At 53.3% G+C, this 25,993-nt stretch overlaps 10 protein-coding genes across 10 annotated transcripts; 6 read left to right on the forward strand and 4 right to left on the reverse strand.

Annotated features, from left to right (window-relative positions):
* Window positions 1–29: 29 nt before the first annotated feature.
* Window positions 30–2,226, forward strand: BKA78DRAFT_77589 (uncharacterized protein). Its single transcript, XM_066893746.1, has one exon. The coding sequence runs from the start codon at window positions 320–322 to the stop codon at window positions 2,201–2,203; it is 1,884 nt and encodes a 627-aa protein (XP_066747817.1). The 5' UTR covers window positions 30–319; the 3' UTR covers window positions 2,204–2,226.
* A 567-nt stretch (window positions 2,227–2,793) lies between these two features.
* On the forward strand, window positions 2,794–5,432 carry BKA78DRAFT_305933 (uncharacterized protein). Its single transcript, XM_066887736.1, has one exon. The coding sequence runs from the start codon at window positions 3,192–3,194 to the stop codon at window positions 4,938–4,940; it is 1,749 nt and encodes a 582-aa protein (XP_066747818.1). The 5' UTR covers window positions 2,794–3,191; the 3' UTR covers window positions 4,941–5,432.
* Window positions 5,433–5,854: 422 nt separating this feature from the next.
* BKA78DRAFT_365035 (uncharacterized protein) lies at window positions 5,855–7,423 on the forward strand (the record flags this gene model as incomplete). Its single annotated transcript, XM_066892536.1, has 1 exon — window positions 5,855–7,423. The coding sequence occupies one exon, from the start codon at window positions 5,855–5,857 to the stop codon at window positions 7,421–7,423; it is 1,569 nt and encodes a 522-aa protein (XP_066747819.1).
* A 3,037-nt stretch (window positions 7,424–10,460) lies between these two features.
* Window positions 10,461–11,113, forward strand: BKA78DRAFT_349904 (uncharacterized protein; the record flags this gene model as incomplete). Its single annotated transcript, XM_066890884.1, has 3 exons — window positions 10,461–10,565; window positions 10,705–10,819; window positions 10,875–11,113. 3 exons carry the CDS (start codon window positions 10,461–10,463, stop codon window positions 11,111–11,113), a joined length of 459 nt encoding a protein of 152 aa, XP_066747820.1.
* Window positions 11,114–11,401: 288 nt separating this feature from the next.
* On the reverse strand, window positions 11,402–14,121 carry BKA78DRAFT_77711 (MFS drug transporter). The gene is made up of 12 exons (XM_066893747.1): window positions 13,763–14,121; window positions 13,568–13,701; window positions 13,264–13,513; window positions 13,132–13,208; window positions 12,987–13,085; window positions 12,877–12,940; window positions 12,690–12,825; window positions 12,474–12,641; window positions 12,375–12,427; window positions 12,191–12,327; window positions 12,071–12,136; window positions 11,402–12,021 (listed from the first exon to the last, which is right to left on the reverse strand). Exons 1-12 carry the CDS (start codon window positions 13,901–13,903, stop codon window positions 11,598–11,600), a joined length of 1,749 nt encoding a protein of 582 aa, XP_066747821.1. The 5' UTR covers window positions 13,904–14,121; the 3' UTR covers window positions 11,402–11,597.
* A 584-nt stretch (window positions 14,122–14,705) lies between these two features.
* On the forward strand, window positions 14,706–16,606 carry BKA78DRAFT_349906 (putative cysteine synthase B; the record flags this gene model as incomplete). The annotated part of the gene is made up of 7 exons (XM_066890885.1): window positions 14,706–14,898; window positions 14,951–15,143; window positions 15,191–15,314; window positions 15,364–15,515; window positions 15,564–15,754; window positions 15,802–15,971; window positions 16,019–16,606. The coding sequence occupies 7 exons, from the start codon at window positions 14,706–14,708 to the stop codon at window positions 16,604–16,606; spliced, it is 1,611 nt and encodes a 536-aa protein (XP_066747822.1).
* A 427-nt stretch (window positions 16,607–17,033) lies between these two features.
* Window positions 17,034–19,401, forward strand: BKA78DRAFT_365056 (ferric-chelate reductase-like protein; the record flags this gene model as incomplete). Its single annotated transcript, XM_066892537.1, has 6 exons — window positions 17,034–17,143; window positions 17,207–17,457; window positions 17,518–17,632; window positions 17,682–17,745; window positions 17,798–17,985; window positions 18,038–19,401. The coding sequence occupies 6 exons, from the start codon at window positions 17,034–17,036 to the stop codon at window positions 19,119–19,121; spliced, it is 1,812 nt and encodes a 603-aa protein (XP_066747823.1). The 3' UTR covers window positions 19,122–19,401.
* On the reverse strand, window positions 19,402–20,959 carry BKA78DRAFT_77903 (uncharacterized protein). Its single transcript, XM_066893748.1, has 2 exons — window positions 20,818–20,959; window positions 19,402–20,752 (listed from the first exon to the last, which is right to left on the reverse strand). Exon 2 carries the CDS (start codon window positions 20,750–20,752, stop codon window positions 19,598–19,600), a length of 1,155 nt encoding a protein of 384 aa, XP_066747824.1. The 5' UTR covers window positions 20,818–20,959; the 3' UTR covers window positions 19,402–19,597.
* A 143-nt stretch (window positions 20,960–21,102) lies between these two features.
* BKA78DRAFT_292567 (uncharacterized protein) lies at window positions 21,103–22,406 on the reverse strand (the record flags this gene model as incomplete). The annotated part of the gene is made up of 3 exons (XM_066886072.1): window positions 21,103–22,115; window positions 22,173–22,226; window positions 22,280–22,406. The coding sequence occupies 3 exons, from the start codon at window positions 22,404–22,406 to the stop codon at window positions 21,103–21,105; spliced, it is 1,194 nt and encodes a 397-aa protein (XP_066747825.1).
* A 1,537-nt stretch (window positions 22,407–23,943) lies between these two features.
* Window positions 23,944–25,471, reverse strand: BKA78DRAFT_292568 (uncharacterized protein; the record flags this gene model as incomplete). Its single annotated transcript, XM_066886073.1, has 2 exons — window positions 23,944–25,154; window positions 25,330–25,471. 2 exons carry the CDS (start codon window positions 25,469–25,471, stop codon window positions 23,944–23,946), a joined length of 1,353 nt encoding a protein of 450 aa, XP_066747826.1.
* Between the last annotated feature and the right edge of the window lie 522 nt (window positions 25,472–25,993).

Below are 25,993 nucleotides of genomic sequence, written 5' to 3' on the forward strand. Positions count from 1 at the left end.
TTAACATTGCGCCAATCCAGGGGGAATTCAGAGTACCAAGGCTGATTTGTGCGCCCAGGGAGTATTCGAGTGCCTTGTGGCAAGAATGTTGGGGCATTACAACTTGGAAAAGGACAACCCCAAGGAACATTCAAGCACCACTGGTATGTCTTGGACTATTATTGGCTTTAACACCTCAAGTCTACTGTGAACACTGGTAGAGGTCCACTGGTAGAGGTCCAGCTGACATGTTATTGGATGATGGCATGTGCGCGGTGCTGCGTGGTGGTCCCGTCAACACCAACTCCTCTCTTCCATCTTCGACTCCCTTTCCTCAACAATGAGCAGATCCGATCCGGGCTCATATAAATTACCATCGAAGGGGATCTCGACTTGCGGACTTCAAACCACCATGGATTGTTCCGAAACCAGCGATTCGCGCCCGCCGCGAGGCACAGCTTCAGACCAAGCTGCCCTTGACTTGATGCCGGCCGAGATATTCGAACAGATCACTGACTACTTGGACTTGACCGACATCCTCAGCCTTCGTCAAGTCTCCAAAAGTGCTGAGCGTCTATGCATTCCGCGCTTCGCTCGAAGCTGCATCGACAGTATGGGCTGGGCTCCCGACAGTATATGGGAAGAGGACGATGACATGCTCCTTTGGATAGACGTGTACAGGAGCACAGTCATGGAAGTTGTCGCCACACCGAGGGGCCTTCAAAAGATGCGGCGACTTCCCAGGATCCAAGAAATTCTCGCAACCATCAAGACACTCTCCATACACATATACGCCGGAGCAGATGAAGACGGTCTGGAATACTGGCACAGTGTAGTCAGAGAAGAATGCAAATCGCAGGAGGAACCCACCACTGACACACTTCTCTCCTTGCAAGACTATATGGACGATATTGCAATTCAAGAGAGCGAGTTGGCTGCTATTGAGTCGCACTCAGACGTTGAATGCTTCCGAGAGGCTTTTGAGATGTTCGAGAATCTCGAAACGGTGAAGATCGAAAATCTCAGGGTTCGGAATGCCAAGGACCTACGCTGGGAGACTTGGAGGTACTACTCAGCAGCCTCAATCTCAAGAGAAATTTCAAGGGTCTCGTCTGCGGTGTTGACTGCCATGGCGCAGACCAACAACAAGATTTCCTCCCTTACATTTGGCGACCTCCAATTGTGGCATACCGCAAGCCGGAGCGGTTCGCAGTTTTGCAAATGGATCTGCGACTCTTTCTTGATGAGATGGACTGAAGAATTTGGCGCTTGCGAGCCTGCTGCATTCGATTTCCTCCCGGCCTGCATTTCGGAAGTTCCCTCGAATTTCACGACCTTTACATCTCTTCGCTCTCTCAGAGCAACCATTTCCGGCACTGATGGCGAATCCCTTGGCTCCCTTGGCAAAGGTCCGATTCAGAACCTACAAGGGTTGGGAAAGCTCCTGCGGGCTTGTCCAAACCTTACGAAGCTTCACCTCGATGCGCTCAAACGGACTGTTTGCATTGAAGCTAGCAGCCTTGTCAAAAAACAGATTTGCAACGAGGGAATTCTTCACCCGACGACAGCCTTCCTAGGACCCTCGGCAATATCAGAACTAGCCCAATCATTCCGTCATGGGCAGCTGGAGCATTTGTACGTTTCCGATTTCGTCGCCCACCCCCGCGACTTCGCCAAGTTGCTCGACTCGCAAAAACCAAGTCTGCGGATGTTAAAAGTCAGCAACGGCCATCTCATTGAAGGAGAATGGGCTCACTGCTACAAGCAGCTACTCGACGGGTTTTCCTTAAAGGAATTGCTCCTGGGTCCTTTGTTTCAGTTGAATCGCGACCACTACAAAAGGTCGTTATTGTGCGATCCTCCAGAATGGTACCGCACCTACGCAGAAAACTGCTGGTTCGTTCATGACAACACGCAGGGAGTGGAGGAGCAATTTGGAGAATCTCGGCCAGACCCGCAGGAAGCTCTTTCTGCACTCCTGGAGAATGAGAAGTTTGACGTTGGATACTACCCTTCTCTATCAGACCTTCTTAACACGACAGCCCTCGGTTTTCCCATGGACCCCACAGATCCTGACGCCCTTTCAGCTCTGGTCCGGCAGTTTTCTGAGGACTATTTTGGCATCGACACGTCCTACGACTTATCATGGCTCTTTGGCCAAGAAGTACTGAGCTACGTTAAGGACTGGAAGGAGGATCCAACATGGCAGCACGATTGGTGGTGATACCTCTTAGTTGCATAAATGGAAAGAGGGATGGAGTTTGATCGATTAAGACGGAGACTTGAAGATCGAGTGCGGCAGAATGGGCTGGATTAAAAGCATTGGGCGCGGGCAGAGATTGGTTTTGAGACTGCGGGCATACAACTGAGACGGATGAACTGCAAGCCACTCATCAGTGGCAGCTGAGCGATGGGTTTTGAGAGATTCAAGCGTGGCTTTTACACCAGAATAGTTGTATTGGGATCCCCCTTTTAATTGGAGGCTTCCAGATACTTCCATTCCCCAGTGATTTGTACACGTGCTCATCAGCGACACTATCCAAATGTCGTCGCCTGGATGCATGATAGACTTATGAAATTCGGAGCTAGAAGACAAATCTCTTGTGCGGTAAAGATGAATACACAGAATCCCTTGAAAATCCCGGATCGAGTTTTTGCCTGGAGGTGATTCTCGAGCACCTACTGAATCAAGTTCAGTCACCACAAATCAAGTATGAATGTGCATCACCCAAACGACGCGTCGCGTAGTGTTACTAATGCCGAAAAAAACATCAGCTGCAGGCAGCGCTTAGCAGGCGTGCATGAATGCTCCCTGTGCGTATTCTGCTACCAAATTCAGTGTCGAGAAGCCGTTGGGCGCACACCTCTCAAATTCGTGACTCGATTACTCGCCGTGTCGCTGCAAGCCTTTGGCACCAGCCTAAGCCTTCGAGTTGCAGCGCACCGTGCGGAGACCTTTTCGCTTCGACGCGCCGCTCCACCTCCTTCTTCTCAACCCTCTGCAACCTCTTTGTCTGCAACACCCAAACGCCTCCTCCTACTCTCTTGATCGATCAGAAGTTGCAGCCTACTGTGCAGAGACCTCCGCTCCACCGCGCCTCCCCAACTCTTTCCTCATCGACCCTCCGCAACCTTTTTTCTGCACCAACCTCCAAACGTCTTCTTCCAGCATCTGGCTCGAATTTGGCATCACTATCACAATCTTGACCAACATGGTCGATCCAGGACCTCACACCAACATTCGACCGAAAAGCAATGATGACAGTGGCGCCTCTCTGGACAAAATGCCCGTCGAGATTTTCAAGTACATCACCGATTACCTGGACTTCAATACGATCTGCAACCTTCGCCGGGTCTCTAGGGTCATGGATCATCTATGTATCTCACGTTTTGGCGAAACACTCTGGACCAAGATGACGGAAACGAGCATTTGGGAATACAGACTGGTGGACCCCGAAGTCACGCGCGTACGGATGTACGAGGGCGAGGGCAAACCAGGCGCAATGAAGGTACTATCTTCTCCATCCGTTCTCCAGCATATGCGCATGACACCCAAAATTCGGGAATTTGCCACGAAGATCAAGAAAATCGTCGTGGTTGTCTACATCGGCGCAGACGAAGAAGGCCGAGAGTACTTTCGCAATCTCGTTCGCAACGCCGACCTATACAAAGACCCTGAATGGCACAGAAAGAGAGGAGAGGCATACGAGCGACAGATTCAATACCAAGAGAGGCGAATTGCCGCCATTCACTCGTACTCCGATGCTGGTTGCTTCCAAGAGGCTCTTGAGACCATGGAAAACCTTGAAGAAGTAGATGTCAAAGACGTTATGATTTGGGAAGGAACGCCAAATGTTCCTGAAAGCTACTACTCAGCGACCGCGATGTCCAACGAGGTCACAAAGATCGCATCTATCATCATGACCGCAATGGCCCGGGTCAAAAATCAAATCTCTTCACTCAACTTTGGCTCTCTACTGCTGGAAAATTTCATGGCCAACGTTTGTGGCAGTGACTGCGTATGCGATGTCTCGAAATGGGCCAACAAAATGGGATCGTGTCGTTTATCAGCATTCGACATTTCTGAGCTCCGCCAAACGGATTCTCTCCCCACTCCTGTTGTGTTCCACTCGCTCTGCTCGCTCCACGCAACTATCTCAAGCATGAAAGATTGCCGCCCGGGCGAAAACGAATCTGAAGACACGCGAGCCTTCGGAAGGTTCCTGCAAGCTTGTCCAAATCTGAGAAAGCTTAGTCTGGATGCACTCACACGCTGGGAATGCGGCGAGTGTGGTCCCGAACACAGAAGCTTCCATCCACAAGCATTCTTCTTCCCGCCTTCCTTCATACTTGGACTCACTAGAATCCTTCAGTGTTTGCAGCTGAAGGCTTTGGGGCTCGCAGATTTTGTTACGACGCCTGGAGATTTTGGCACGCTCCTAGACTCGCAGAAGGGAAGTATACGAACTCTGGAAATCAAGAGCGGTCATCTCCTCGACGGACAATGGGCGTTCTGTTACAAAAAGCTACTGGACGACTTCAACCTCAAAGACTTGCATCTTGGTCCCTTGTTCCAGCTACATCCTGATCAATACAAGCGATCAGGACTGTTTTACGACAGCGATGACGATGACTTCTACCACATCCATGACCGGTACCCAGTGGACTCCTGGGACGCCAAGAAAGACATAGGTCCCAGAGAAGCACTCTCATTGCTTCTGGAGCGCGAATGGTTTGACATTGGAGACTATCCAATCTTAGCAGACAGTCTCAATGATGCTGCAGATGGCACTCCAATGTATTGTTTTGACAGCAACACTCTCTCGCCACTCGTACGCCACTTCGCTGAGGATCACTTCGGAATCGACACGACTTACGACCTATCATGGCTCTTCGAACTGGAGATGGTAGAAAGTGTGAAGCGCTGGGAGGAGGAGGATGGCCCAATATATTTGGAATAATGGCAAGCCTTCCCTGGTCGTAATCCTTGAAATCTGGCTTACGAGAGGAATGGTCACGGTTGACATCGAGACCGGCAGCAAAGGAAACTAAGCATCAGCAGTTTTCGGTGGATTCGCTTGATATGAAGGGGAGGGCCGAGGGCATGCTGCGAATCGATAGCCCAAACAAGTACACATTTGTATGTCTTCTTCTGGGTAAAGGTGCCAAAGAGATAGTGCGTAGAATGAGAATGAGAATACACGCCCCTGATCTGCGGACACTTTCAACAAGTGCGCGCTTGGCAAGCCAATGTACTCCTACACCTGCGACAGTCTTTCACCCGTATTCTGGGACTTCTTCGAACACTGCTTCCGTATCGACACGCCTTTGGACTTGTCCTGGCTCTCCAATCCAGAGATGCGGTCTTTCGGCGAAAGTTGGAGCCGAGAGAAGCACGTCAACGAGCGGCCGAATTGTATCCTTCAGCTTTGGGAATTCCGTTTGTGAGGCGCAGAATTATCATAGTGGCTTTAGGAACACCGGGTGGATAATTTGGTACCAAAGACGAGGCGTGGTGCCGTGATTTTGGTTGGCCTGGACGCGTTGGCTGCGGGAGGATTAGAGCGGTTCCAGGTTTTGGGCCTCAGGGAAGCTTCAAACACCAGCACAGAATTCTAGAGTGTTCCCTGGAGTATCATTTCTAGACATAGTGGTTTGGTGATTTGCAATGAAAGAAAGATGTTGCAAGCCGCAGTGAGGGGCGTCAAAGGTGACTGGTGTAAATAGGAGGCTGAGCAAAGTAAAACGTTTTCTAGCCTGCAACGACTGGCTCAAAGAGTACCTCACATATGAAGTGAAGTGAGTGGGCTTGTACTTGTGCTTATGACGTCAGTGCGCCTAAGGCCAAATTATTTGGTGGTTGTCATCTTTGACGATGCATCACAACAAACCCTTGAACCTCGTCACCTTTGAGCTTCTCCACAGCGCCGAGACTCCAACCCTCCTCACCATGGACTCCGATACCTATGACGACTCAGCAACCTCTACCAAAGAAGCACGCTCGGTTAGCGGGCTCGAACGCATGCCGGTCGAGATTCTCAACCACATCATCGAGGACCTCTCCTTCGACGATTTTTGCAAACTGCGAATAGTGTCTCGAAAGCTAGACTGGTTGACGTTCGAGACTTTTGTCAGACACACCAAGATACGGGCTTCACAACAAGGGGGCAAATTGCGCAATAAGGGACGCAGTCTCCGTCTGGTCGCCAGCTCGCGCCAGCTCAAGTCACTTCACGCCATCACAAGAATCAACGAAATCAGCCGACCAATCACTCATCTGCATATCTGCTATAGCCTTTTACACGAAGAGGCACTCGGAGACTACACTCTGCCAGAGTTTCCTAACAATTTGAGGATTGGCCTTTCACCCTACGCGGAAACACAATTGGAGCTATTTGAGCAACTGTGCTACAAATACGCGCAGAATCCCGGCTTGCTGACAGAGATGCGAGCATCCGACAAAGACATCTTGTACATGAAAGAGGTTCTGAAATCCATGGAAGACCCCCAGGAAATCGACCTTGAAGGTCTGGAGCTGCCGACATGCTGGTGGAGACATCCGTTCAACGAGGTATCCGTTTCGGACGCTATCACGAGAGCTTCGACCATTTTGCTTTCTAGCATTTTCCAGTCCAGAATCCAGATTCGCCGCCTCAAAATTGCCAGAATCTCCCCGTCCAGATTCATAAATGACACGGCGGTCTTTCTTGGCGCATGCCGACCTTCGGCCTTCGAAATCCCAGAGACACTTCACAACAATCCTAGCATACAGCTAGAAAAACTAGCTTCGCTTCGAGTTACGCTCTGGGATGGAGCTACTGATGATGGAAGAGCTTTCGGTCGGTTTCTGGCAGCATGCCCTAACCTGCAGGGGTTGACTGTCAGCGGTCTCGCATACGAGGGCCGGCGTGTCTGCTTAGGACCAAACCTCCTACAGCAAATTGCTGCCTCCATCCCCCAGAATCGCCTGGAAATACTTGGCCTTAACAGTTTCTTGGTGCATCCCAAGGATCTATGGTTGCTTCTTGACAGGCAAACGAATACCTTGGATTCAATCACTTTGCGCGACGGCTACCTGATAGATGGACAGTGGGATACCATCTTCCGCCGAGTACTTTCGAGCCTTGCCTCTTGCCGTGTTGACTTGGACCTTTTCTTTGAATTGCGTGTCAATGGCTACATCAGATGGAAACCGAACGATTTGTGGGATTGCTTTCAGCCGGAGCTCGCACGCACTCCTACTGGAAGACCGGAAGGCGATAAATTCAAATCTGGAGACTACTCAAAGTTGGTGGACTACACGAATTTTGATGAGAACGGCAACAGAAGGTTCAGACCGTCTGCTCGCGAGAATCTTGCTCCAGACATTCGACACTGGGCCGAAGACTTCTTTCAGCTTGATACATCACTGGACCTGTCATGGTTGTTTTTCGAGGAAAATTGATGAACTCCGCTCCTTTGAGATTCAAGCTGGTCAAGATCGAAAATGGACATTTCGGAATTTCCCTCGCAGCCGGCAAAAGCAGGATTTCCACAACACTCGATTAAGTCGACGTCAACGGACCGAACGCTCCTGGATTTGTGAAAATCTTCCACAGTCATTCCAACACAAGTCAATGCTCTTGGTCATTGCAAACAAATTCTCTCTGCAGAGGTCGCGCGGTGCGATGCGTCGCCGAACCAATTGATAGACAAAAACAGTGCGTCATCGCAGCTCGATTCCATGCATGGATTTTGCGTGAGCGGAATGTGCCGTTAATGTGTGCTTTCGAGAATGGTCCAAGAATTGTTCCCGGTGTGACATCCCTCCTAGCGGATCCGCCTTGATTGTACTACATTGTTCGCTGTTTCAAAACAATGATCTGGTCTGCAGTAATGTACCAAAGCTTTGGAAAGCGATCGGGATGAAGCCAGGTTTGTTACCAAAGGAACTTCTTTTGTTCGTGAATCTGGATGTCGGCGGAAGCAGATCCCGACGACAGCGCAAAGATCCTCGATGCCCCCCCCCCCCTGGTGAAGCCATCCATGCCTGGATGCCTGCTGCCGTCGATATCCGGCTCAGTCATCGCACCCGTCACGAAATCTGACCGTGGAAAACCATTGTCAGGCGATTGGATGGGTTGAAACGGAACGCCCGAGACAATTCACCAAAAGCGATTGTTTTTTGCACTTCTGGGTCTTGATTGGTCTTTTTCTTTGCCAACGACAACGAGCAGTTGTCAGGCCATGTCTTTTCGTAGATGAAAATTGTACGCTGTCAACGTGTTGAGCATGAGATGTTGCGGGGACGCAGGACTGCTGTCCTGTAAGAGCACCATCCTCGCCAGGAAGTTAATGTGGAAGAATCCAGGACAATCATCGACCGATTTGGCGATCGCAAGTTTAACGAGAGGCGTTTTGTCTGAAATCTTCCCTTTTGGAGCACTCTGTCGCCGCTGACCGAAGACCAACACCACGCGTGCCAGATTTGTTGGATGCCTCAGGAACCGGACAACGGCTTCGACTTTAGCCGTTGAGCAGAGCACACTGTGGCTGGGTCAAAGTACGAGTAGGCAAGCCACGTTTAGAGACGCCAAAAGCCGTGTTTCGACGAGGCGGGGAAACTGCCGAGGCCTGCTCAGCAACCAAATCCCAGCTCGAAACATTAAAGTGTGGCATGTCGGCGAAGTTGCGGCCGCCCTACCTGACAGGATGTTAGCTACTCTCAACCAATCATGAGGCCCTGTCCGGGAGCTGCTCCAATAACGCCTGGGTTTGACGCTAAGCTTTTCTACCCGTTAGTCAATTGCGAAAGCGACGACAGGCAAGACAGGTCGACGAGTAGTGATATCCGGGACGTGATCCCCTGATGTTGCAGGAAGGTCCTCCACTGATGAGCTCACATCGCCTTCCGGTACAATGGAGGTAATATACAACACACACGCGTCTACAGGGTCCATCTTCGCAAGGTGAGAGAAGTGGACACCTCCAGAGAATTGATGGCCAGAACAGAACTGGAGACCAGGCCTTCGTGCCAACAGGAAGCTGCAAGGCTTCGGCAACATCATATTGTGGTACGTGTTGTAGCCGCACACCTCATTCGGAAAGTCCATTTACTCGACACTGCTCTTTTGGAGATAGTGTGGTCCCTATGATCGCTTTAGCTAGTTGCTAGTTTGTATATAAGTCGTTCTTGGTCCCGAGGCGGTGCATCTTTAGAGCGTAAATCAATATCTCGCACGTGGGAAGTAGCCAAATAGTCGCAACTTTACCAGGTACGTTCGTCCGCAGTTGAGGATGAGGTCATTTGCTAACAGAAACGAGTAGTCACTCCTTGAACGTCCAGCTATTCATGTATGGTGCCCTTGGCAGAAGCGTTTGGATATTGAGGAACTGACGCTAGAGCTTATAGTCACTATGCGTTTCTCTACGATTGCTGTCCTCGGCCTCGCTGGCGTGGCTATGGGACAAGGCGCCGGTACAGACGGGGTTCGTTGACACACCGTTTGTTATTCTGGATTTTGACCTCTCTCGCTGACAAAAGAATCAGTGCTTTAAGCCATGTTTCGCGAAAGCGGGGTGTGACAACCTCCAATGCTTTTGTAAGAATCAGGTGGCATTGGACAAGGCTTCTTGCTGTGTCTCCAAGGTCTGTTCGCCGGAAGTGCAATCTATTATCGGAGTTGTGTCCAACTTGGTTTGTCCCAATGGGCCTGCGAAGATTCCTGATCGCCAGGGTGATTCGTGCAAGGACCCAGCCGCTGGAGGGAAGCGTGCTATGATGTTCTGAGTTGACCTCGGAGTATCAGACTGTTAGAAACGAGTCTTTTGGTGCGGTGTGTTTTTCCTGTATATAAGTATATGAAATCAGGCGGCCCCAAGTGGAGTCAACCACAAACATGGTTTGACGCATAAAGCCGTGTGTTCTTGGTTTGCAGTCATAAGTGTGTTGCTCGGATGCTACTCTTCCGGTAGTGTGGGGCATGTTCGATATGAATTCTGAGCACCGTTTTTGATGTTCCGAGCACCGAGAGAGGAGCTCTGTTTTGGTGCAGACATCTACGTTGGCACGTGCAGAACTAATGTATAACATTGGTGCTCGTACGAAACCTATTAGCAGCCTACGCGAGAGGTCCTGGTAGAATAATAGCGCGGACGGCACGAAAATAGCAAGCGTGACGTTGGAACCCGTTGAACTGCCGCCAGAAGCGCATGGTTGGTAAGTCCCAGTATACTATACCATCCTACTTCGCGCATGTACCTCGGATGACTGTCGTCGCACGGTGGACTTAGTGTTGCGGTAGTTGGACGGCCCGAGATGATCTAAAGTTTAGAGATTACGGCAATGAGCCAGGCGACCTCGGCAGTGGTTGAGCGTCACCAAAACATCGCTCACCTGGACCTGTCGATTGCAATCAATTCGAAGTCGCAGGCGAGTTGAGTTCGATTGTCTCTCCGCAGTACATGTTTCTGTGGGTAGTAGCTGTAGCTCTGTGGTAAACATGTCTTCCTATTTAAGACGCTCTGGTTTTCGCGACTTTCTTTCCGAATCCATCGAGCTAGTCTGTGTCTCCATCTTTGTGTACACTCCAGCTTTCAACCTCAAGGTAAGTCTTTGGCGACTAAAGGGAGAGGCTTGTCTCAGTTGCTGACGGCTTTTGAAGTCATTCTCTAGTTTTCAACAGTCACACTCATGTATGAGTCTCATTTCAACCATTCTCAAGTCTCGAAGCTGACCCTAAGCAGTTCAATATGCGTTTCTCGTCGATCGCTCTCTTCGCCGTCGTCGGCTCTGCTGTTGCCCAAGTGGGCGGAGGTCCCGGTGACAAGGGTCTCAGCACCAGCCCAGACTCCGATGGATGTAAGGCAATCCTGGTCGACAAAATATTTCATAGGGTGTAAATTGACTTGATAAGGCTTTGAGAGCTGCTTCAGGAAGTCTGGTTGCCCTGCTGGAGACGAGACTTGCTTCTGCAACAACCAGGCTGCCATTGATAAGTCTGCTTGCTGCGTCTCCAAGGAGTGTTCCCCTGAGGCTCAGAAGATCATTGGTATCTTCGCCCACCTGATCTGTCAGAAGGGAACCGGCAAGATTCCTCAGAGACAGTCTGACGGTTGCAAGAAGTCTGGAGGATCCAGGATGATCAAGGGTTAAGTGAACCCTTGAGAGGTTTTCTGGATGGTTTGGTTGACCAGAGCACATGGGCTGGGCCCTGGCCGTGAGCACATACGTTGTACAGTTAGGCATATACCTTCGTCAGCAAAGCTTTTTCCTCTACTCTCCCATTTCTGCATATGAGTTGTGCTCCTCCGAATTGTCGCCACAGCCGTCTGCTGAATTGAGCATGTTAGACGCTCGGACGCAACAAACAATGCCCAAAGATGTATTCTCGCTTCGCTGCGCGACATAGTGAAGGGTGGGAGGCATTCATGCAAAAGCGAGCACACAGCGAATGTCGTATTGTCATGTTTTCCCTGCTCAGACGCGCGGTAAGCTGAGCAGGGACAGTATTATTCTGTGACCCAAGTGCCGCTCGCTTATGCTTAAACATCTGTGGCGCATGCGATCGATCTGCGCCTGGACCCCTGAAGTCAAACACTCGTCGCAAAACCACACCTGCGACGTACTTGGCAAAACTTTACTTCTCTGCGCTCTTCTCCTCATCACTTTTCGTTTGCTGATCTCGACCTTCCGCTTTTAACTTTTCGTCGTCCGCACGGTTGAGGGTGATCTGAGGCATTAAGACCAATGCGGCAAAGAACGCAACAGCGGCAAGTGCTGCCATCACACAGAACAAGGTTCTGAACCCGCTGCGGTAGGCGCGCAGTAGCGTCTGTTCGATTTGAGCCGCGCCGTCACCGCTATACGAGTCAAGGAACTTGTTGGGGCTTTTCAGGATCTGCCGCAGCTCAGCTTGGGATAGACCCATGGGCGCCAGAGCGGAGCGGAGCGAGTTGTTCCTACAAGCGGTTAGCTCGCGGAAATCGTTGCTTCTTTGGGTTGCTGACATGATTGTTCCTGAGATGGCTAATCCAAGGGTTGCACCTAGATTCCGGATAAAGCTTTCACTGCCGTCAGCCACAGTATGGGTGTTGTGGTGGCGTCTCCTACTTGCGAAAAGAAGTGACGACAGCCATGTCTCGACGGTCAACTCCAGCTTGTATGGCAATCAAGGATCTTTGTTCCGAGGTTAGCAGTGCCGAATTCGAACGTACTCTCTATGATGCTTACGGTTGAAGTGTTTGTCCCACGCCAAAGCCAGTCAGGACAGCGAATCCGACTTGTTTTCCAAGACCTGAATTCTCGTTCAAGGTTGAGAAGAGGCCAAGACCGATGGACCAGGTAATCCAGCCGATCAGAATGTTTTCCTGATCTCTGTCAGAATGATGTTCCCTACAGTCAAGATGAGACATACACGGTACCGACCCGTCCAGCTCACAATCAAGCCAGAAAGGGTGCTACTGAAAGCTGCTATAATTAGATGCGATCTTCACGAAGTCTATGTCGAACGTACTTTGAACGAGCGTGATGGGGAGCAGAAGGGCCCCGGATTTGGTGGCTGAGTATCCATACACCAGCTGATAGAAGGTGGGGATGTAGTAAACCTGAACCACGAAGTTCCAGCCATTGATGAACATGGTTAGACACGCTCCATCTACGACTTTGCTCTTGAAGATGTGTACTTGATACAGTTAGCTGACTGTGGGAACCAGAAGCGCAACAGACTTACAAGGCACCAAGGGCACAGATGTGCCTCTCCACTGCCACAAGACGAAGAAGACACAGAAAAGAAATCCAACGATAAGGGTTGCGATGACATGAGCAGAGTTCCATTCGTATTCGGAACCGGCCCAAGTCAAGGCCAACTGTGACGTAGTCAGTGGCGGTTCTCCCGTTGCGCAGCTTCTGGTACGTACCACAAGCACAGTCGAACCACCGAGGGCAAGCGCTGCTCCAAAGAAGTCGATCGCTTTGATTTTACTGGCAAAGAGTAAGCTGTTGTCCTTGATGAGTTTTACAGACTCACATTTTCCAATCACCCTCGACCTTTTTCAGGGGCATAAAGAAGACGACACAGCCTACCATAATCACACTCAGGGGTAGGTTGAGTCGGAAGATCCATCGCCTGCAAAGTTTAGCCAGTGGTTCTACACCAGGAAGAGGACCCTTACCAAGAGTCGTGGCTTTGGGATGCCAGAGCTCCGCCGATAACAGGACCGACGCCATTTCCTAAGGCTACGAAAGCTCCCTTCCCACAGATACCGGTCAGCTGCGATTTCTTTTGCATATGAGGTTTCACTGACCAGTATACCCTGATACTTGCCCCTCTCCCGCAATGGGACAACGTCACTGACAATCATCTGCGCAACGGTCATGAGTCCACCGCCTCCCACGCCAGTGAAGGCGCGGAAGATGATCAGTTGCACAACATTTTGCGCAAGTGATGCGGCCAAGGAGCCAAAGAAGAAGATCGCAATTCCAATCAGGAGGATGATTTTGCGAGACCAGATGTCTGACAGTCTCCCGTACAAAAGTTGACACGCGGTAGAAGTACTTGGAGCGCATTAGCACGTTCCTTGGTATTTTGGTTCCTGGTGCACTACAGACACAAAGTAGCCTCCTGAGAGCCAGGAGCTCTGGTCGCTGGCGTCAAGCGCACTGCCGATTATGGACAAACTTGCTGCCAGACTTGTTTGATCCAAGAGCGCCGCAAAATCTATGCTTGCGCACGCCAGGAAGACCTGTTTTCGTCAGTCCTGCGAGCGAAGGAGCAACAGGAGCCGATTTGATTCTGTCACTTACCGTTATGATTTTGCTCTTTGGCAAATAGTTTGTCTGCTCGTTGAAGATAGGAGCGGTCCCGACCGCTTCGACGTCGGCTTCTGCGACAACCTTGACATCAGGCTGCGACCGTACCTGAATTTCATCGTTGTTCTCAGCCATGCCGCAGCTTGGATTGGTTCCGGCAGTGCGTGGCGCAGAGAGATTCTAGACGACAGTTAAAGATGGGAATGAAACGCAACTGGCAATACGAAGCCCAGGCTGCACGCCCCTTCAGGCACAGATCAAAATGTTCTCAAAATTGCTGAGCGAGTATTCAGGAAGTGGAGAAGGTGGAGAGCCGAGCGCGCCTCCAGAGTCCCAGTCGCGATGCTCCAGTCGCAGTCAGCCAAGACTTGCTGAGTATGTGATGGGCGCCTGTAAATCCGCTTTTATCGCCAATGGGAACTTAGGATCGCATTAGATCCAGCATGTGGTTAACCCGTTTCAGGAATGTTGTGCACGGCGCCCAAGCTATCACCAGATGGTGGAGGATCACCGAGCCGCTTGGACCACACCGCTTATTTGCGCATAAGTGCTCAGAGAGTCGGCCGTTTGACAGTCTTCCAGAACAGCAGGTAGCATCTGCAGTCCATCTGCAATAATTGAATTGCGCCCCGATGTTTGAGCCCCTTCCGTCCCCATGGTCCGGTCCGGATTCGCTGTTAGCATTGCCTTCAGCCTGGAAAGAGGCCGAAAGGTCCACCCACGAGACCCATCAAACGGAGTTCCTACGCCATCAGGGTATAAGGGCACGGCCGGCCTTGAGCGACGTATAGGGAAAGTCTGCAAAGTGATCTCTTGTCCAAAAGTCATGTTTCGTTACCTTGTTTGAAGTATTAAAGGTTTTCTCGTCCTCACTTGACAAGAAACGCTTCGCTGTCGCTTCCGATAAAATCTTTCTCATCAAGGTGCTTCCTCAACCATGGGCGACTCCAATCCGCTGAACATCTATACGGGAGAGGATTCGTTGAAGAAGTACTACGATCCTGACCAACAACCTCCTCTTCCGCTTGTCGAGATTCCGGCTTCACTGAATCCGTATCGTAAAGATGGAGTCCGCATTTACGCAAAGATGATGACGATGCTGCCTGCAAATAACGTCAAAGCACTTCCAGGTAAGAACCTATGCTCAACAGCTTTTGGTTGACTTTTCTGACGATTCTCAAGCTCGGGGGCTGCTCGAAAAGACGGTGGACCCAGGGAGGACCAAGACAATCATCGAGTACAGTTCAGGCTCAACCGTCATTTCCATGTCGCTGCTCGGTCGAGTTTACCATGGAATCGACGATACCAGAGCGTACCTCAGCAATAAGACCAGTGACACGAAGCTGAAGCTCATGCAGTTTTTCGGACTGAACATGTGAGCAGGACCAGGCGATGGCGGAAGTATTTCTAACAAGCTTTTAGAAAGCTCCACGGTGGTCCTTCGCAGCCAGAGCCACTGGATGAGAGGGGCGGTATCCAAGCAGCACGCCGCAAAGCCCAGACGGACGAGACCGTTGCCAATCCAAATCAGTACGAGAATGATGCGGTAACTAAGCCCTGCCAATGAAGTCAAGCATTCGACTAACGCAAGGAAGAATTGGCAGGCACATTACCGTTGGACTGGTCCCCAGATACTGAAGCAACTGCCGCATATCAACATCCTGTGTGCCGGTATGGGTACCTCTGGAACCATGACTGGACTGGGGACGTACTTCAATGATGCCAAACCATCAGTCCTCAAAGTCGGGTGAGTTTCTTTCGAGTCGTTGACGGTGCGCGGCTGACTTTTGAGCAGTGTTTGCACAGCTGCCGGCGATCGCGTTCCAGGCCCCCGGTCTCTTGCTTTGATGTCGCCAGTTGAATTCCCTTGGAGAAAAGCAATTGATGCGCTCGAGGAGGTGGGGTCGGTTGACTCTTATGCTCTCTCGCTCGCACTTACTCGTCAAGGCCTCATTTGTGGCCCGTCTTCTGGATTCAATCTAAAGGGTAAGCGATGCTTTCAGGGTGGTAGGGTGCCGGCTAAACCATAGTAGGATTGTACCAGTTCCTCGAGAAGCGAAAGCAGGAAGGCACGCTCAAGGACCTCGCAAACGAGGATGGTGAAATCCACTGCGTCTTCTTGTGCTGCGACTTGCCGTATCAATACGTCGGCGAGTACTTTGAGAAGCTGGACAGCAGTCATTTCCACCCCATCGTGGACGCGGTATGCTCACTGCGGTTACTAAACAGAACATGGCTGACATTTGACAGCGGCTTGGCGCAGTCGACAAGTATCGCTACGACGAGGCATGGGAGTTGACAATCGAGGACGCTCTGAACCGCTTCTTTGACGTTCGCATGACAGTCGGACATGCAGCGGCGGAGGACCTTCCCTGGAACCTGGAGCCGAGAGCGACGACTGCGGTGCTCGACATGCGTCGCCCTCAAGACTACCACAAATGGCATCTCCCGGGAGCCGTCAACGTACCCATGCGGTCGGTAAAGGCCGAGACGCCATCGGTGTTTTTCGACAGCGCTGCGCTGGAGGAGCAATGGCTGGAGATGGAGGCATTCTTCACGCCGCAGTGTCAGGCCTGCACAATTCCGGGAGTACTCAGGCTGCAAGACAGGCAGATTCTCTTGGTGTGTTACAATGGTGACACTGCGCGGGTAGCGACCAGCATCCTCCGCGCCAAAGGTATCCAGGCTGACAGCGTCGCGGGCGGAGCCGGCGCTATGCTCAACTGGAGGCCTAAGGCAGAAGGCAAGTGGGAGAGCTGCAGCAGTAGTGAGAAGGATAAGACCAAGGCCAACATTGTGGAGACGGTGACAATGATAAGTTCGGATGATGCGGCATAGCGAGGGCGTTTGGGCGGGTTTTGCATGCGATAGATTCAAGCGAAAAGAATTGACTGGTTCCACTCTCTGCAACTTTGGTAGGCGCTTGCGAGATGCGCGTCGTTAGACTTGCCTGAAACGGTACTAACATGCTCAATCATGCGCAACACCCACAACCAGCTCGATATTGCGCCGCCCCCGACTGCAATTGTACCTCACCAGCCAGCCAGGCCGACCGCGTTTGATAGATCGCCCCGAAGCTGGCTGACTGGCAGCCTGCTGCCGAATCAAAGCCATTACAATTCTCTCACTGCGTTTCTCCCTGTCTTGTCAGCTTTTCGGTATATGATCCGCAGACTTGCTGTGCTCACCTTCAACATCTGAGCATAGCGTTCCATTCGTTTTTTGTTTTGCTGCCAGCCCAGAGGTCGGCACGTTGACATTCACCATGGGAGCTCCCTGGCTTGACTCGCCAGTGATGCTGCATTCCTCGCGGATGGACCACTGCAAGCTGAACCCTGAGCAATGCGCATATAGGAACGGCTTTTGGAGATACTGGTAAGTTTGGCGGTGGAGACGGGAGCTAATCGCCTTGCTAATGTATGCTTAATCGATATGCAGGTACCAGGCGGACCATCGATTTGCCCTCACCACGGTATACTTTGTTATAGGCGCCATTGGTCTAGTCACCATTGGAAATATCCTGTCGAGGATATCGACAAAACCGCGGGCTACCAACTCACCTACAAGACGACTGGTCGCCATACTTCGATACTTCACATATCGCAGCTTTCGACTCCCATGGCTAGGCTCGTATACCTCGCCCCTGAGTTACCTTCTCCTCGGTGCTGCTGGCACGATATTTTTCTTCGGTTAGTTGGATCGGCTTTTACATGCAAAGAATGAAGAGGAAGACTAATGCGACATCGCAGGCATGACTTTGGGACCCAAGCCCTACTACTGGCCAGACACAGCTTCCTTTGGCGGCTCACCCCCAATTGCGACGAGGACTGGCTGGATGGCAGTCGCATTGCTGCCATTTGTTCTGTGAGTCAGCACGCCTTGAATGAGTTTTGCTCTAGCTAATTCTAGACAGAGCCCTGGCTGCAAAAGCAAACTTGATCACAGTCGTGACTGGAATATCCCATGAGAGACTTCAGGTCGGTCCAATTATAACAGAACACACAACTAGCTTCTGACTTGTCTGTTCAGATCTTCCATCAGTGGGCTTCGTACGCCATGTTTGTCCTGGCGCTTATCCACACCTTTCCCTTCATCGTATACAACATCAAAGAGGGCACCATGGTGGAAGAGTGGAATTCCTCTGTTTGCTATTGGACCGGAGTGGTTGCGATCCTCGCGCAAGCATACCTGACGGTCTTTTCCATCCGACCAATCCGGTACTTTTCCCTCGAAAAGGGGCACCCCTGAATCTCGACTAACGATGAACAGGGCACGCTTCTACGAGTTCTTCAAGTCAACCCATTACTTGGCCGCTCTGATCTTTGTCCTATTCTTCTTCTTCCACTGCGACTTCAGACTGACATCATGGGACTACTTCATCGCCGCCGGCGTCATCTACATATCCAGCCTCCTCTACGCCAACATCCGAACCTTCCTCAGCTACGGCGTCTGCCACATCGCGCGCCTCTCGATCCTGCCCGGCGGCTTCGTCGAAGCCATCATCCCCATCCACCACCACCAGGCGGCCCAAAGGGCCATCCCCACAGGCTTCACCTGGACCCCTGGCCAGCACGTGTTCCTCCGCTTCATGGGCCTCGGAATCCATAGCCTCTCCAGCCATCCGTTCACCATCTGCTCCATACCCCCTGAGCGGCCCGAGATCGAACCACACCTGCGCTTCATCATCAAGCCGGCACGCGGGCTGACAGGGCACCTGGCGCAGCTCGCCGAAACGGCACCCAAAGAGGCGTCATCATTCCCCGTCTTGCTAGACGGTCCATACGGCGACGTAGGCGCAGCGGGCCTGTTCGAGCACGACAGCGTGATCCTCATCGCCGGCGGTTCAGGCGTCGGCTTCGCGTTTCCACTCCTCGAATACGGGATCCGGCGGAACCTGCAGCTGCTCTCGGCATCAAACAAGGAGGACGCAGAGTCCCGACGATACCAACGCACGCAGATCCAGATGGTCATGACGACCCGCGTGCCGGACGTCAAGGAGTGGTTCATCGCCGAGGTCGAGCACATGCTCAAGACGTACGGCGTCACGGACGAAGACGTTGCGGTCCAGGCACACGCTCATCTTACCCAGCGGAACCAGTCGGCGGATATGGAGGCTGTGGCGAAGGAGTCGCGGGTCGAGGCAAACTATGTCGATGTGACGAGGGCGCGGCCGGACGTGCGGGCCATTGTTCGCGCTGCCTCGCAAGAGCAAGGCCGCTCGGTTGCCGTGGTCGTTTGCGGTCCGTCGGAGCTGCTGTATTATGTGAGGAATGCGACTGCGGAGGCGCAGCTTGAAGTCGTCAGGGGAAGTGGTGCTCAGGAGGTCTATCTCCACAGTGAGCACTTTTCGTAAGTCTCTTTCCCCCAATCGTGTTATGTTCATACTGACAAGAGAAACAGGTGGTAGAATTTTGATGATAGCGTAGATACTGCACATACCCAATCACAATGTTCATACAATCATCGGTCAGCCAGTAGACAGTGAAGTCATGCCCGCTTTTGTCCAATGCCTGTTTCACCTCAATGACCCGTTTCCATTTCTACGCTTTGGGAGTGATCTCGCCAGCACGTAGACGGCGGGATGAAAGAAACCATTATATTCATAGCTAGTGCTGACAAGACCTGGCTTCTTTCCATTTTCGAAACCGTCATTTTACTCCAATTTCCACGCCGCGTGGAGTCTCATATTTCTCCCTGGCCAGCACTTCTTCACAAATGCTCCTGAAAAGGACACTCTTTCCACAGGGCCAACTGTCAAGGGACACAGGGGCAAGAAACCAGCCCAACAAGGTACACGTCCCTTGACTGGCCAAGGCAGCCGCGTAATTCTCAATTCTCCCACTCAATTTCTTCGTCACTCTTCTTCTTCATCCTCCTAATCCTCCGCAACAGCCACGAACTGCCAGTCGCACGGTTGCGGCCCGCAGGCACACCGTTGCCCTCCCCACCAGCGTGACGCGGCGCCGGCGAAGGCGAGTACTCGCCAGCACCGCCATCGCTCATAGTGAACGGATGATGACCGATGTCGCTGCTGGGCAGGCGTGCGCCGCCCGACATGTGAAGGTTGTCGGCTGCGGCATCGTAGCCGTACGCGTAACCGTGCTCCCGACGCTGATGGTAGGGCTCGGGCGTCACAACCTGGTAGTCGCGCGGCGACAGCGTCATGGGAGAGGACGTGGCGCGGACGTCGAGGTGGATGGGCGGGTCAGGGGGCGGGACCTCCGCGACATAGCCGGTGTTGCTGTGGATTGAGGGCGGTACTGCGGCGGCTGAGTTCGCAGCTGGCTGGAAAACAGCGGGGTCGGGCTGGATAGCAGTCGCGTCGAGGTGATTGTCGAAGACTGACAGAATAGGAGCAGTCGGATCGAGGTTGTCGTCAGCGACTGCCGGAATTGGAGCAGCCATCTCTTCGTTGACAGGAGGGCGGGTGACGGGCTGATGCGCATTCATGGATGCGCCGCCGTGGCAGGTGCTGCCGTGGGCGCTGTTGAAGTAACGGGGAGCTTGCAGATGGATGGTTGGATTGTGGAGTTCGCCGTCGATGACGGTGATGGAACCTTCGCCGGCGCCTGGAGGTCTTCTGGAGGGAGCACAACCGGCAGCTGCGTTTTCCTCGCCATGTCCTTGCTTGCAGTGGCAGACGGACCGCGAGAGGCCGCCGGTGATGGACACATTGCGAGTGCCAGAGAAGTACGTGGTCTGCTGAGGCTCAGTACTCAGGAAAGTCGGAGGCTGACCCGAGCCTGGGCCCAGACTCAAATGCTGGACGTCGCCGACGATGATCAAAGGCGAAGAAGAGTTGAGGTGGTCAAAGTAGCCTCCAGTAGAGCCACCAGCGCGAGCTTGATCGGTTGGGCGCGACTGCTGCGGAAGCCTGCGCGAGACTCCTTCCAAGATTCTCTCCCGCAGACAACTCTTCGACGCGCCGCGCTTCTTCTGGCTATCACAGCCATCGGCACGACGGTTTTGGGGAGGATCAGCCATCTGACAATGTCAATTCGATGGAACGGAAACTGTGAGGTTGAAATTCAGATTGACAAAATACTTACAGTTGAAAGAAGACGTAAATTCCACCAAGAACGCCCGCGAAGGTGGTGGAAAGAAGCAAACAGTAAACAAAATCCCGACAAGTTTCCCAAATCACCAAGCAAACCCAACGCCAAACACCAGTCACCCGTCCCACACAATCCCCTATGCCCTTCCCATTCACCTCGACCACGGCTCCCTCAGAGTCTCCATTTCCGGCTGGTTGTCAGGTTGTCGTGCCAGAAGAAAAGACTGGCCCCGGAACCATCTACCCATTTTTTGGCGCCGACTCCGGACCCTGATCCTCTTTATCGACGGCGGCGACGAAAGTCCGTCCGTGGGCCTCCGCAGTTCCCCGGCATGACGAGGTGCTCAAATCCAGGGGGGCATCCAGGATCCATGCGGTGCATCGCCGGGACCCTGGACCTGAGCCAAGGGTCGATGTGCCCCTCCAGGCCAGGAGGCAGTCGTGGCGCACGACCCCTTCTGGCGATCAGGTCCGCGTCTCCCCCTGAGCCGGGCCAGCCTTCTCCGGGGGCAGTGTAGACGGCACCGCCGCCATTGGGGTTCAGTTGGGCGGGTTGCCTGCCCGTGGCCATCGGGTTGTTGTATCCCGATGGGCCCGCGAAGTTGCCAGGGGCGCTCTGGCCAGGGGTGATTTGGGCTAATGGGGAGCCCCGACTGCTGTACCCCGAGTCGTTGTGGACAGGGGGTAATTGGGCAGCTGGCGCCTCCAAGCTGCTGTACGCCGAGTCGTTGCGGATGGGGGCATGTTGGGTGAACGGCATCCGCCGACTTCTGTGCCCCGACGGGCCGGCCTCGCCACCTCCACGAGTGAATCTGGAGGTGATGGCATCACCCCCACGGTAGGACGGGGGTGAGGGATCTCCCCTCGCGTGAGGATGCCGGTACCGCGGAACGGCACTGCTACTGCCCTCGCCAGTGGGATTTGACGGGGCGAGGGCAGTGGCCGCAGCCGTCATGCCGCTGGGCATGAAAGCCGCCGACGTCGGGTTCATCCCAGGGAGTCTTGCGGGCTGGGGGCGTGGAGTCTTCTCTCCAGGGGCATCCCCATCTTCAGAGGCAAGTCCTTCGCAGAAGGGAAAGTCTCTGCAGAAGTCACAACAGGCCCTTTCCGACTGCGGGCGCAGGGTCTCCTCAGAGCCATCTTCTTCTCCTTCGGGAGAAGACGCCGTCTCCAGTGCCTGGGGCGCTGGCTCGAAGTTCATGGAGCTCCCCAGCGTTCTGTTGGGGATTTGAGACCCGTTGGTCTCCCGCCGGTTCAAGGAGGGCTGCTCCCACATGGACTGAGCCGGGTATCCTAGGAGAAGGTCAGTCAGTCGCTCGACATCTTTGTCTGGCAATTGCAGAAACTTACGACGGTACACGGGTCCCCAAATAGGGAACGTTATTCCCAGGTCACTAAGGGGGCCTGGGAGAAGGTCAGTCATCCGGTATCATTGTCTGATCCTTAGAGAAACTTACGACGCAGCGGTTCACCGTCGAGTTCCTCTTCCGTCAGGTCACGGGAAGAGTCGTGCGCGGAATCCCTTCGTTCTCCCGATGGCTGCGAAGAGCCTTGCTTCTTTGGGGGTCCGATTGGCGACAACATTTTCAAGATTGGCTGAAGTCAACAACGACGCTATGCGAGAAGCAGATCTTGAAAATTGCTCGAGAACGAGAGACAAGAGAGGAGATGTCAGAGATGCTTGAGAAAGAAGAAACAAACAAACGCGAGAAGTCAAGGACTTTTTATACGTCTCCTCGTCCCCAACATCTTCAACTCTGGTACCACACTTACCCAAAAGAGTCGCGTTCTCTAGACAACGTTTCGACCCAGTCTAAACTTCAACACCAAGAGCCATACTTTCTACGCTGCCTCTCTCGGGTCCTTCCCTTCCTCCGAGTGCTCAAAACGAGTGCGAGTGCCATGGGCGACACCCCTGCAAGCCAAGCGGAAGGAGGAAGTGTCGAGGGATGAATGAGCCTCACAGGATTGGCTGTAGATCGATGCGTGTTTACTTTCCCCCCTTTGATACCTGCTTTCCTCGAAAGAGACGACGGTCGTGGCCATGCGACACGCGTCGTGGAAAGCAGGGCGAAATCAGAAATTCGTCATTCACTTCTTGGCCTTTTGACCGTGGGAAACTCTTTGGGGGAAAATTGACTGCCGGCGCTTGGCTCTGACACATCGAACTTGCGAGGTGCGACCTGGCCACCAAACAAGTCGGCATCTGCTCATGCTACTGGTCCGGTGGCTGATAGAGAAGTCTCACGGCGAAAAGAAGTGAAGCTGGGCCGCCATTACTGTATTAAGGGCGGGACAAGTTGGCAGACGGGGGACAATTCCGCGAGTATCTGTGCCCTAGCTAACATCCCTTCAGCAAGATTTTGGAACATGGTAACTCTACTGACAGCGATCTTGACTTACCGCAACTTGGCACGCCGAATGGTGGTAGCTAGGTCTTTTGACGCCGCCAGTAACTCTTTTTCTCGAGCGATGGCAGCGGGCGACAATTCCAGACAATGAGATACGCTAAACGAGCTAGATAGGTAGGATAGGTATTAGGAGACAAAGGAAAGAGGAAGGAAAAAGACCCACACGCGCTCGAAAACACCCAAGAACGCCTTTCCTCATGACTGATGCCTGGCTAACTGCCGCGTCCCTTTGCTCCCTCCCACCACCCAGGGACGACGATACTCCCCACTGCGCCTAGTAATGTTTGGATGTGGCGTTCACCACGTCTCCAACAACAAGTCTATCAATGCTCCAATGCACTTCCCTCGACCTAGGCAATGCTGCCTTTCGTGACTTCCTGCCCACCAGTTCGTCTAAATTTGTGCAAGGATGCTTCCATGCATTAGACCGTGGTCGCTTTTGAGCCACGCCTGTGCCCAACCCCTTCGATGAGCAGCCCCTGCTTGAGAGCAAAAACTTCTTATGGTGCCGGCGATGTTGCCTGTCGATTAGTGTGCGCTGAATGGCAACACCACAGATTCGACGGCCTCGTTTCTGATGTTTCAGACATGCAATTCAACAAATTCTGCATCTGCCATTGTTGCTCAGCAAAGTCCTCAAGACCTTATCTGCGTGACTCGAACAGACACGCTCATGAATGACGTCGAGCCAACTGACCTCGCGGATTCTTTCACGAGACCCTGACGGCGTCCGCAAGCCTCAGCCGCCTCAGACCCAGCCCGGAACCAGCGACGCCACCACCTCTGGCCAATACCTCGCCGCCGCATCCGCCCGCGATACCACCGGCGTTGCCGCCCAACTCACCCAACATCTCGACTTCTGCCCTACCGGCGTCGCGTCCTACGACGTAGCCAGCGCTGAAGCTGAGTGCCGACACGAGCACAACTACGCCGGCGGAGACGACCCAGGTCAGGAGGGTCGGAGAGAGGGATGATGAGTCGTCAAGAGAGGCCATGGATGTGGAAGACATGGTCCGGCGGGCCTTCTTGGTAGAGCCACGACGGTCGCGGGAATGGCGGCGCTTGTGCTTGTCTGCGGAGGATGAACGTGACTGTGCAGCGGCCTTGGAAGTCGTCGTCCCGGTGCGCAAGGTCGATGCCTTGGTCGTTGTGGTGCGCGGAGCAGGGGGCGAGGGGGGAGACGAGGAGGGCAGGGCGGATTCGGGAACCATGCGGAGAGTTGATGGATCAACGCGGTTCGAGGGGGATGGTGCAGGGGCTGTCCTGGAGGACTGGGATTTGGGCAGACCACGTGCGGCAGCGGCACAGGAGAGAAGTGTCGAAAGGGATGCGCGCAGCGCGGCATCGTGGTCCGCTTGATGCGTGGGCGAAATCATATTGTAGGGTGTGTGAGACTGTTGCGAAGGGAATGAGTGGCGCTGACTGGATCCTCTTCTTGCGCGAGGACGCTCAAAGTACGATGTTTGTTGCTGGGCTGGCGTGTTGCGATAGACTGGAGCAGAGCCCGAGTGCGTGAAGGCGTTGGGCTGGGGAGTGAAGCTTGGCCCGGAAGCTGCGCGGTTGTATCCAACAGCCGTCGAGTTCTCATCCTCGTCGTCTTCGGCGTCGGATGCGTGGTCCGACATCGCATACTGCATTCGGCCTGACCGGTGCGGTGGAAGTCCCTCGTTCGATGATGAGAGCACTTGGTCTGACTCGCTTTCGCTTTCTTCATACTCTTCCTGACTGCTTGTTCCGGCGCTGGAGCCCCGATAGCCCAAGTCGTCAAGATGCAGACGACCCGCGGCGCGTTGCCCGTGGCGGCGCCTTTGGCGATTAAGGTTTGAGTCGTGTTGGACGCGAAGGCCGGTCGTGATGATTTCATCGTTTGCCGAAGATAGCGACGAGGACGAGGGCGCTGAAGACACCTCGATCCACGAATCTGAAAAGATCTTGTAAGTCCAAAAGTCTTGTAGAAAGTCGTCCATGGCGGTTGTAGTTGCGGTGAGTGTATGCAAGGAGCAAGAACAGGAAGGAGATGGGCGCAACGGTGGAAGTACCGTAGGCGTAGAGAGAAAGAGTCATAGGAGCCTACGTCACAGGAATAGAATACCTACCATCTGACCGCGACCTGGTACCAGCAGGTGCGGAGGTGTTGAGGTTGGAGGCTGGGGCATGACCGCGGCTCTGCTGGGCTGTCTCGCGGAGCGCGCCGGTGGCTCGGCCGTGACCTTGCAAGTCCATGTCTGAGGGCGACATTGTGCGAACGTTATGGGCTCAAAGCAGTGACAGAAATGACTGTGGGAGAAGACGCGGTGGAGGCAGAAGGCGTAAGAGTGTCGCGACGCCGAAAGCGGACTGCCAGGGACCTTGGTCGGAGGGAGCCGAGCCGGGCGTCTTTGTCCCGATTAGATGAGCTGGCAACAGCGGGGGAGGAAAGGTCGAGGAAGATGAAGCTGTGAGTTGAAATGGAGCTTCAAGCTCAGCGCGCGGCGAAGAGCAGAGGCAGCGGTTCTTGAGGAGGAGCGTGGCAGGGTCAGGTGTGTGCGACTTGTCTCTGGTCTCGCGGGCAGGTGACGGGTGATGGCGTCCAAGTCCAGCGGGGGCCGGGTTGGATGACGCTACCACAACGATAAGGTAGAGGATCCCTGCGCGTAGAGAGGGAGGATTGGAGCGAGGGTTGGAACAGCGGGATTTGGGATGCTGGAGGCGCGAGAAAGGAGAAGAGGAGAGGTGAAGAGGCAAGCAGTCGAGGTAGCGGTGGAGGTATACTACCAGTCG

This window comes from Phyllosticta capitalensis (genome assembly GCF_038381095.1).
Source record: "Phyllosticta capitalensis strain CBS 128856 chromosome Unknown BKA78scaffold_2, whole genome shotgun sequence".
NCBI lineage: Eukaryota > Fungi > Ascomycota > Dothideomycetes > Botryosphaeriales > Phyllostictaceae > Phyllosticta > Phyllosticta capitalensis.

Excerpts from the sequence above, each read along its gene's own strand:
- BKA78DRAFT_77589 (XM_066893746.1), top strand. The coding sequence starts at position 320 with ATGAGCAGATCCGATCCGGGCTCATATAAATTACCATCGAAGGGGATC.
- BKA78DRAFT_305933 (XM_066887736.1), top strand. The coding sequence starts at position 3,192 with ATGGTCGATCCAGGACCTCACACCAACATTCGACCGAAAAGCAATGAT.
- BKA78DRAFT_77711 (XM_066893747.1), bottom strand. The coding sequence starts at position 13,903 with ATGGCTGAGAACAACGATGAAATTCAGGTACGGTCGCAGCCTGATGTC. Across the intron at positions 13,086-13,131 it reads TCCCAAAGCCACGACTCTTG|GCGATGGATCTTCCGACTCA; the intron begins GTAAGGGTCCTC and ends TAAACTTTGCAG. Across the intron at positions 12,941-12,986 it reads GTCGAGGGTGATTGGAAAAT|TAAAATCAAAGCGATCGACT; the intron begins GTGAGTCTGTAA and ends ACTCTTTGCCAG.
- BKA78DRAFT_77903 (XM_066893748.1), bottom strand. The coding sequence starts at position 20,752 with ATGGCTGATCCTCCCCAAAACCGTCGTGCCGATGGCTGTGATAGCCAG.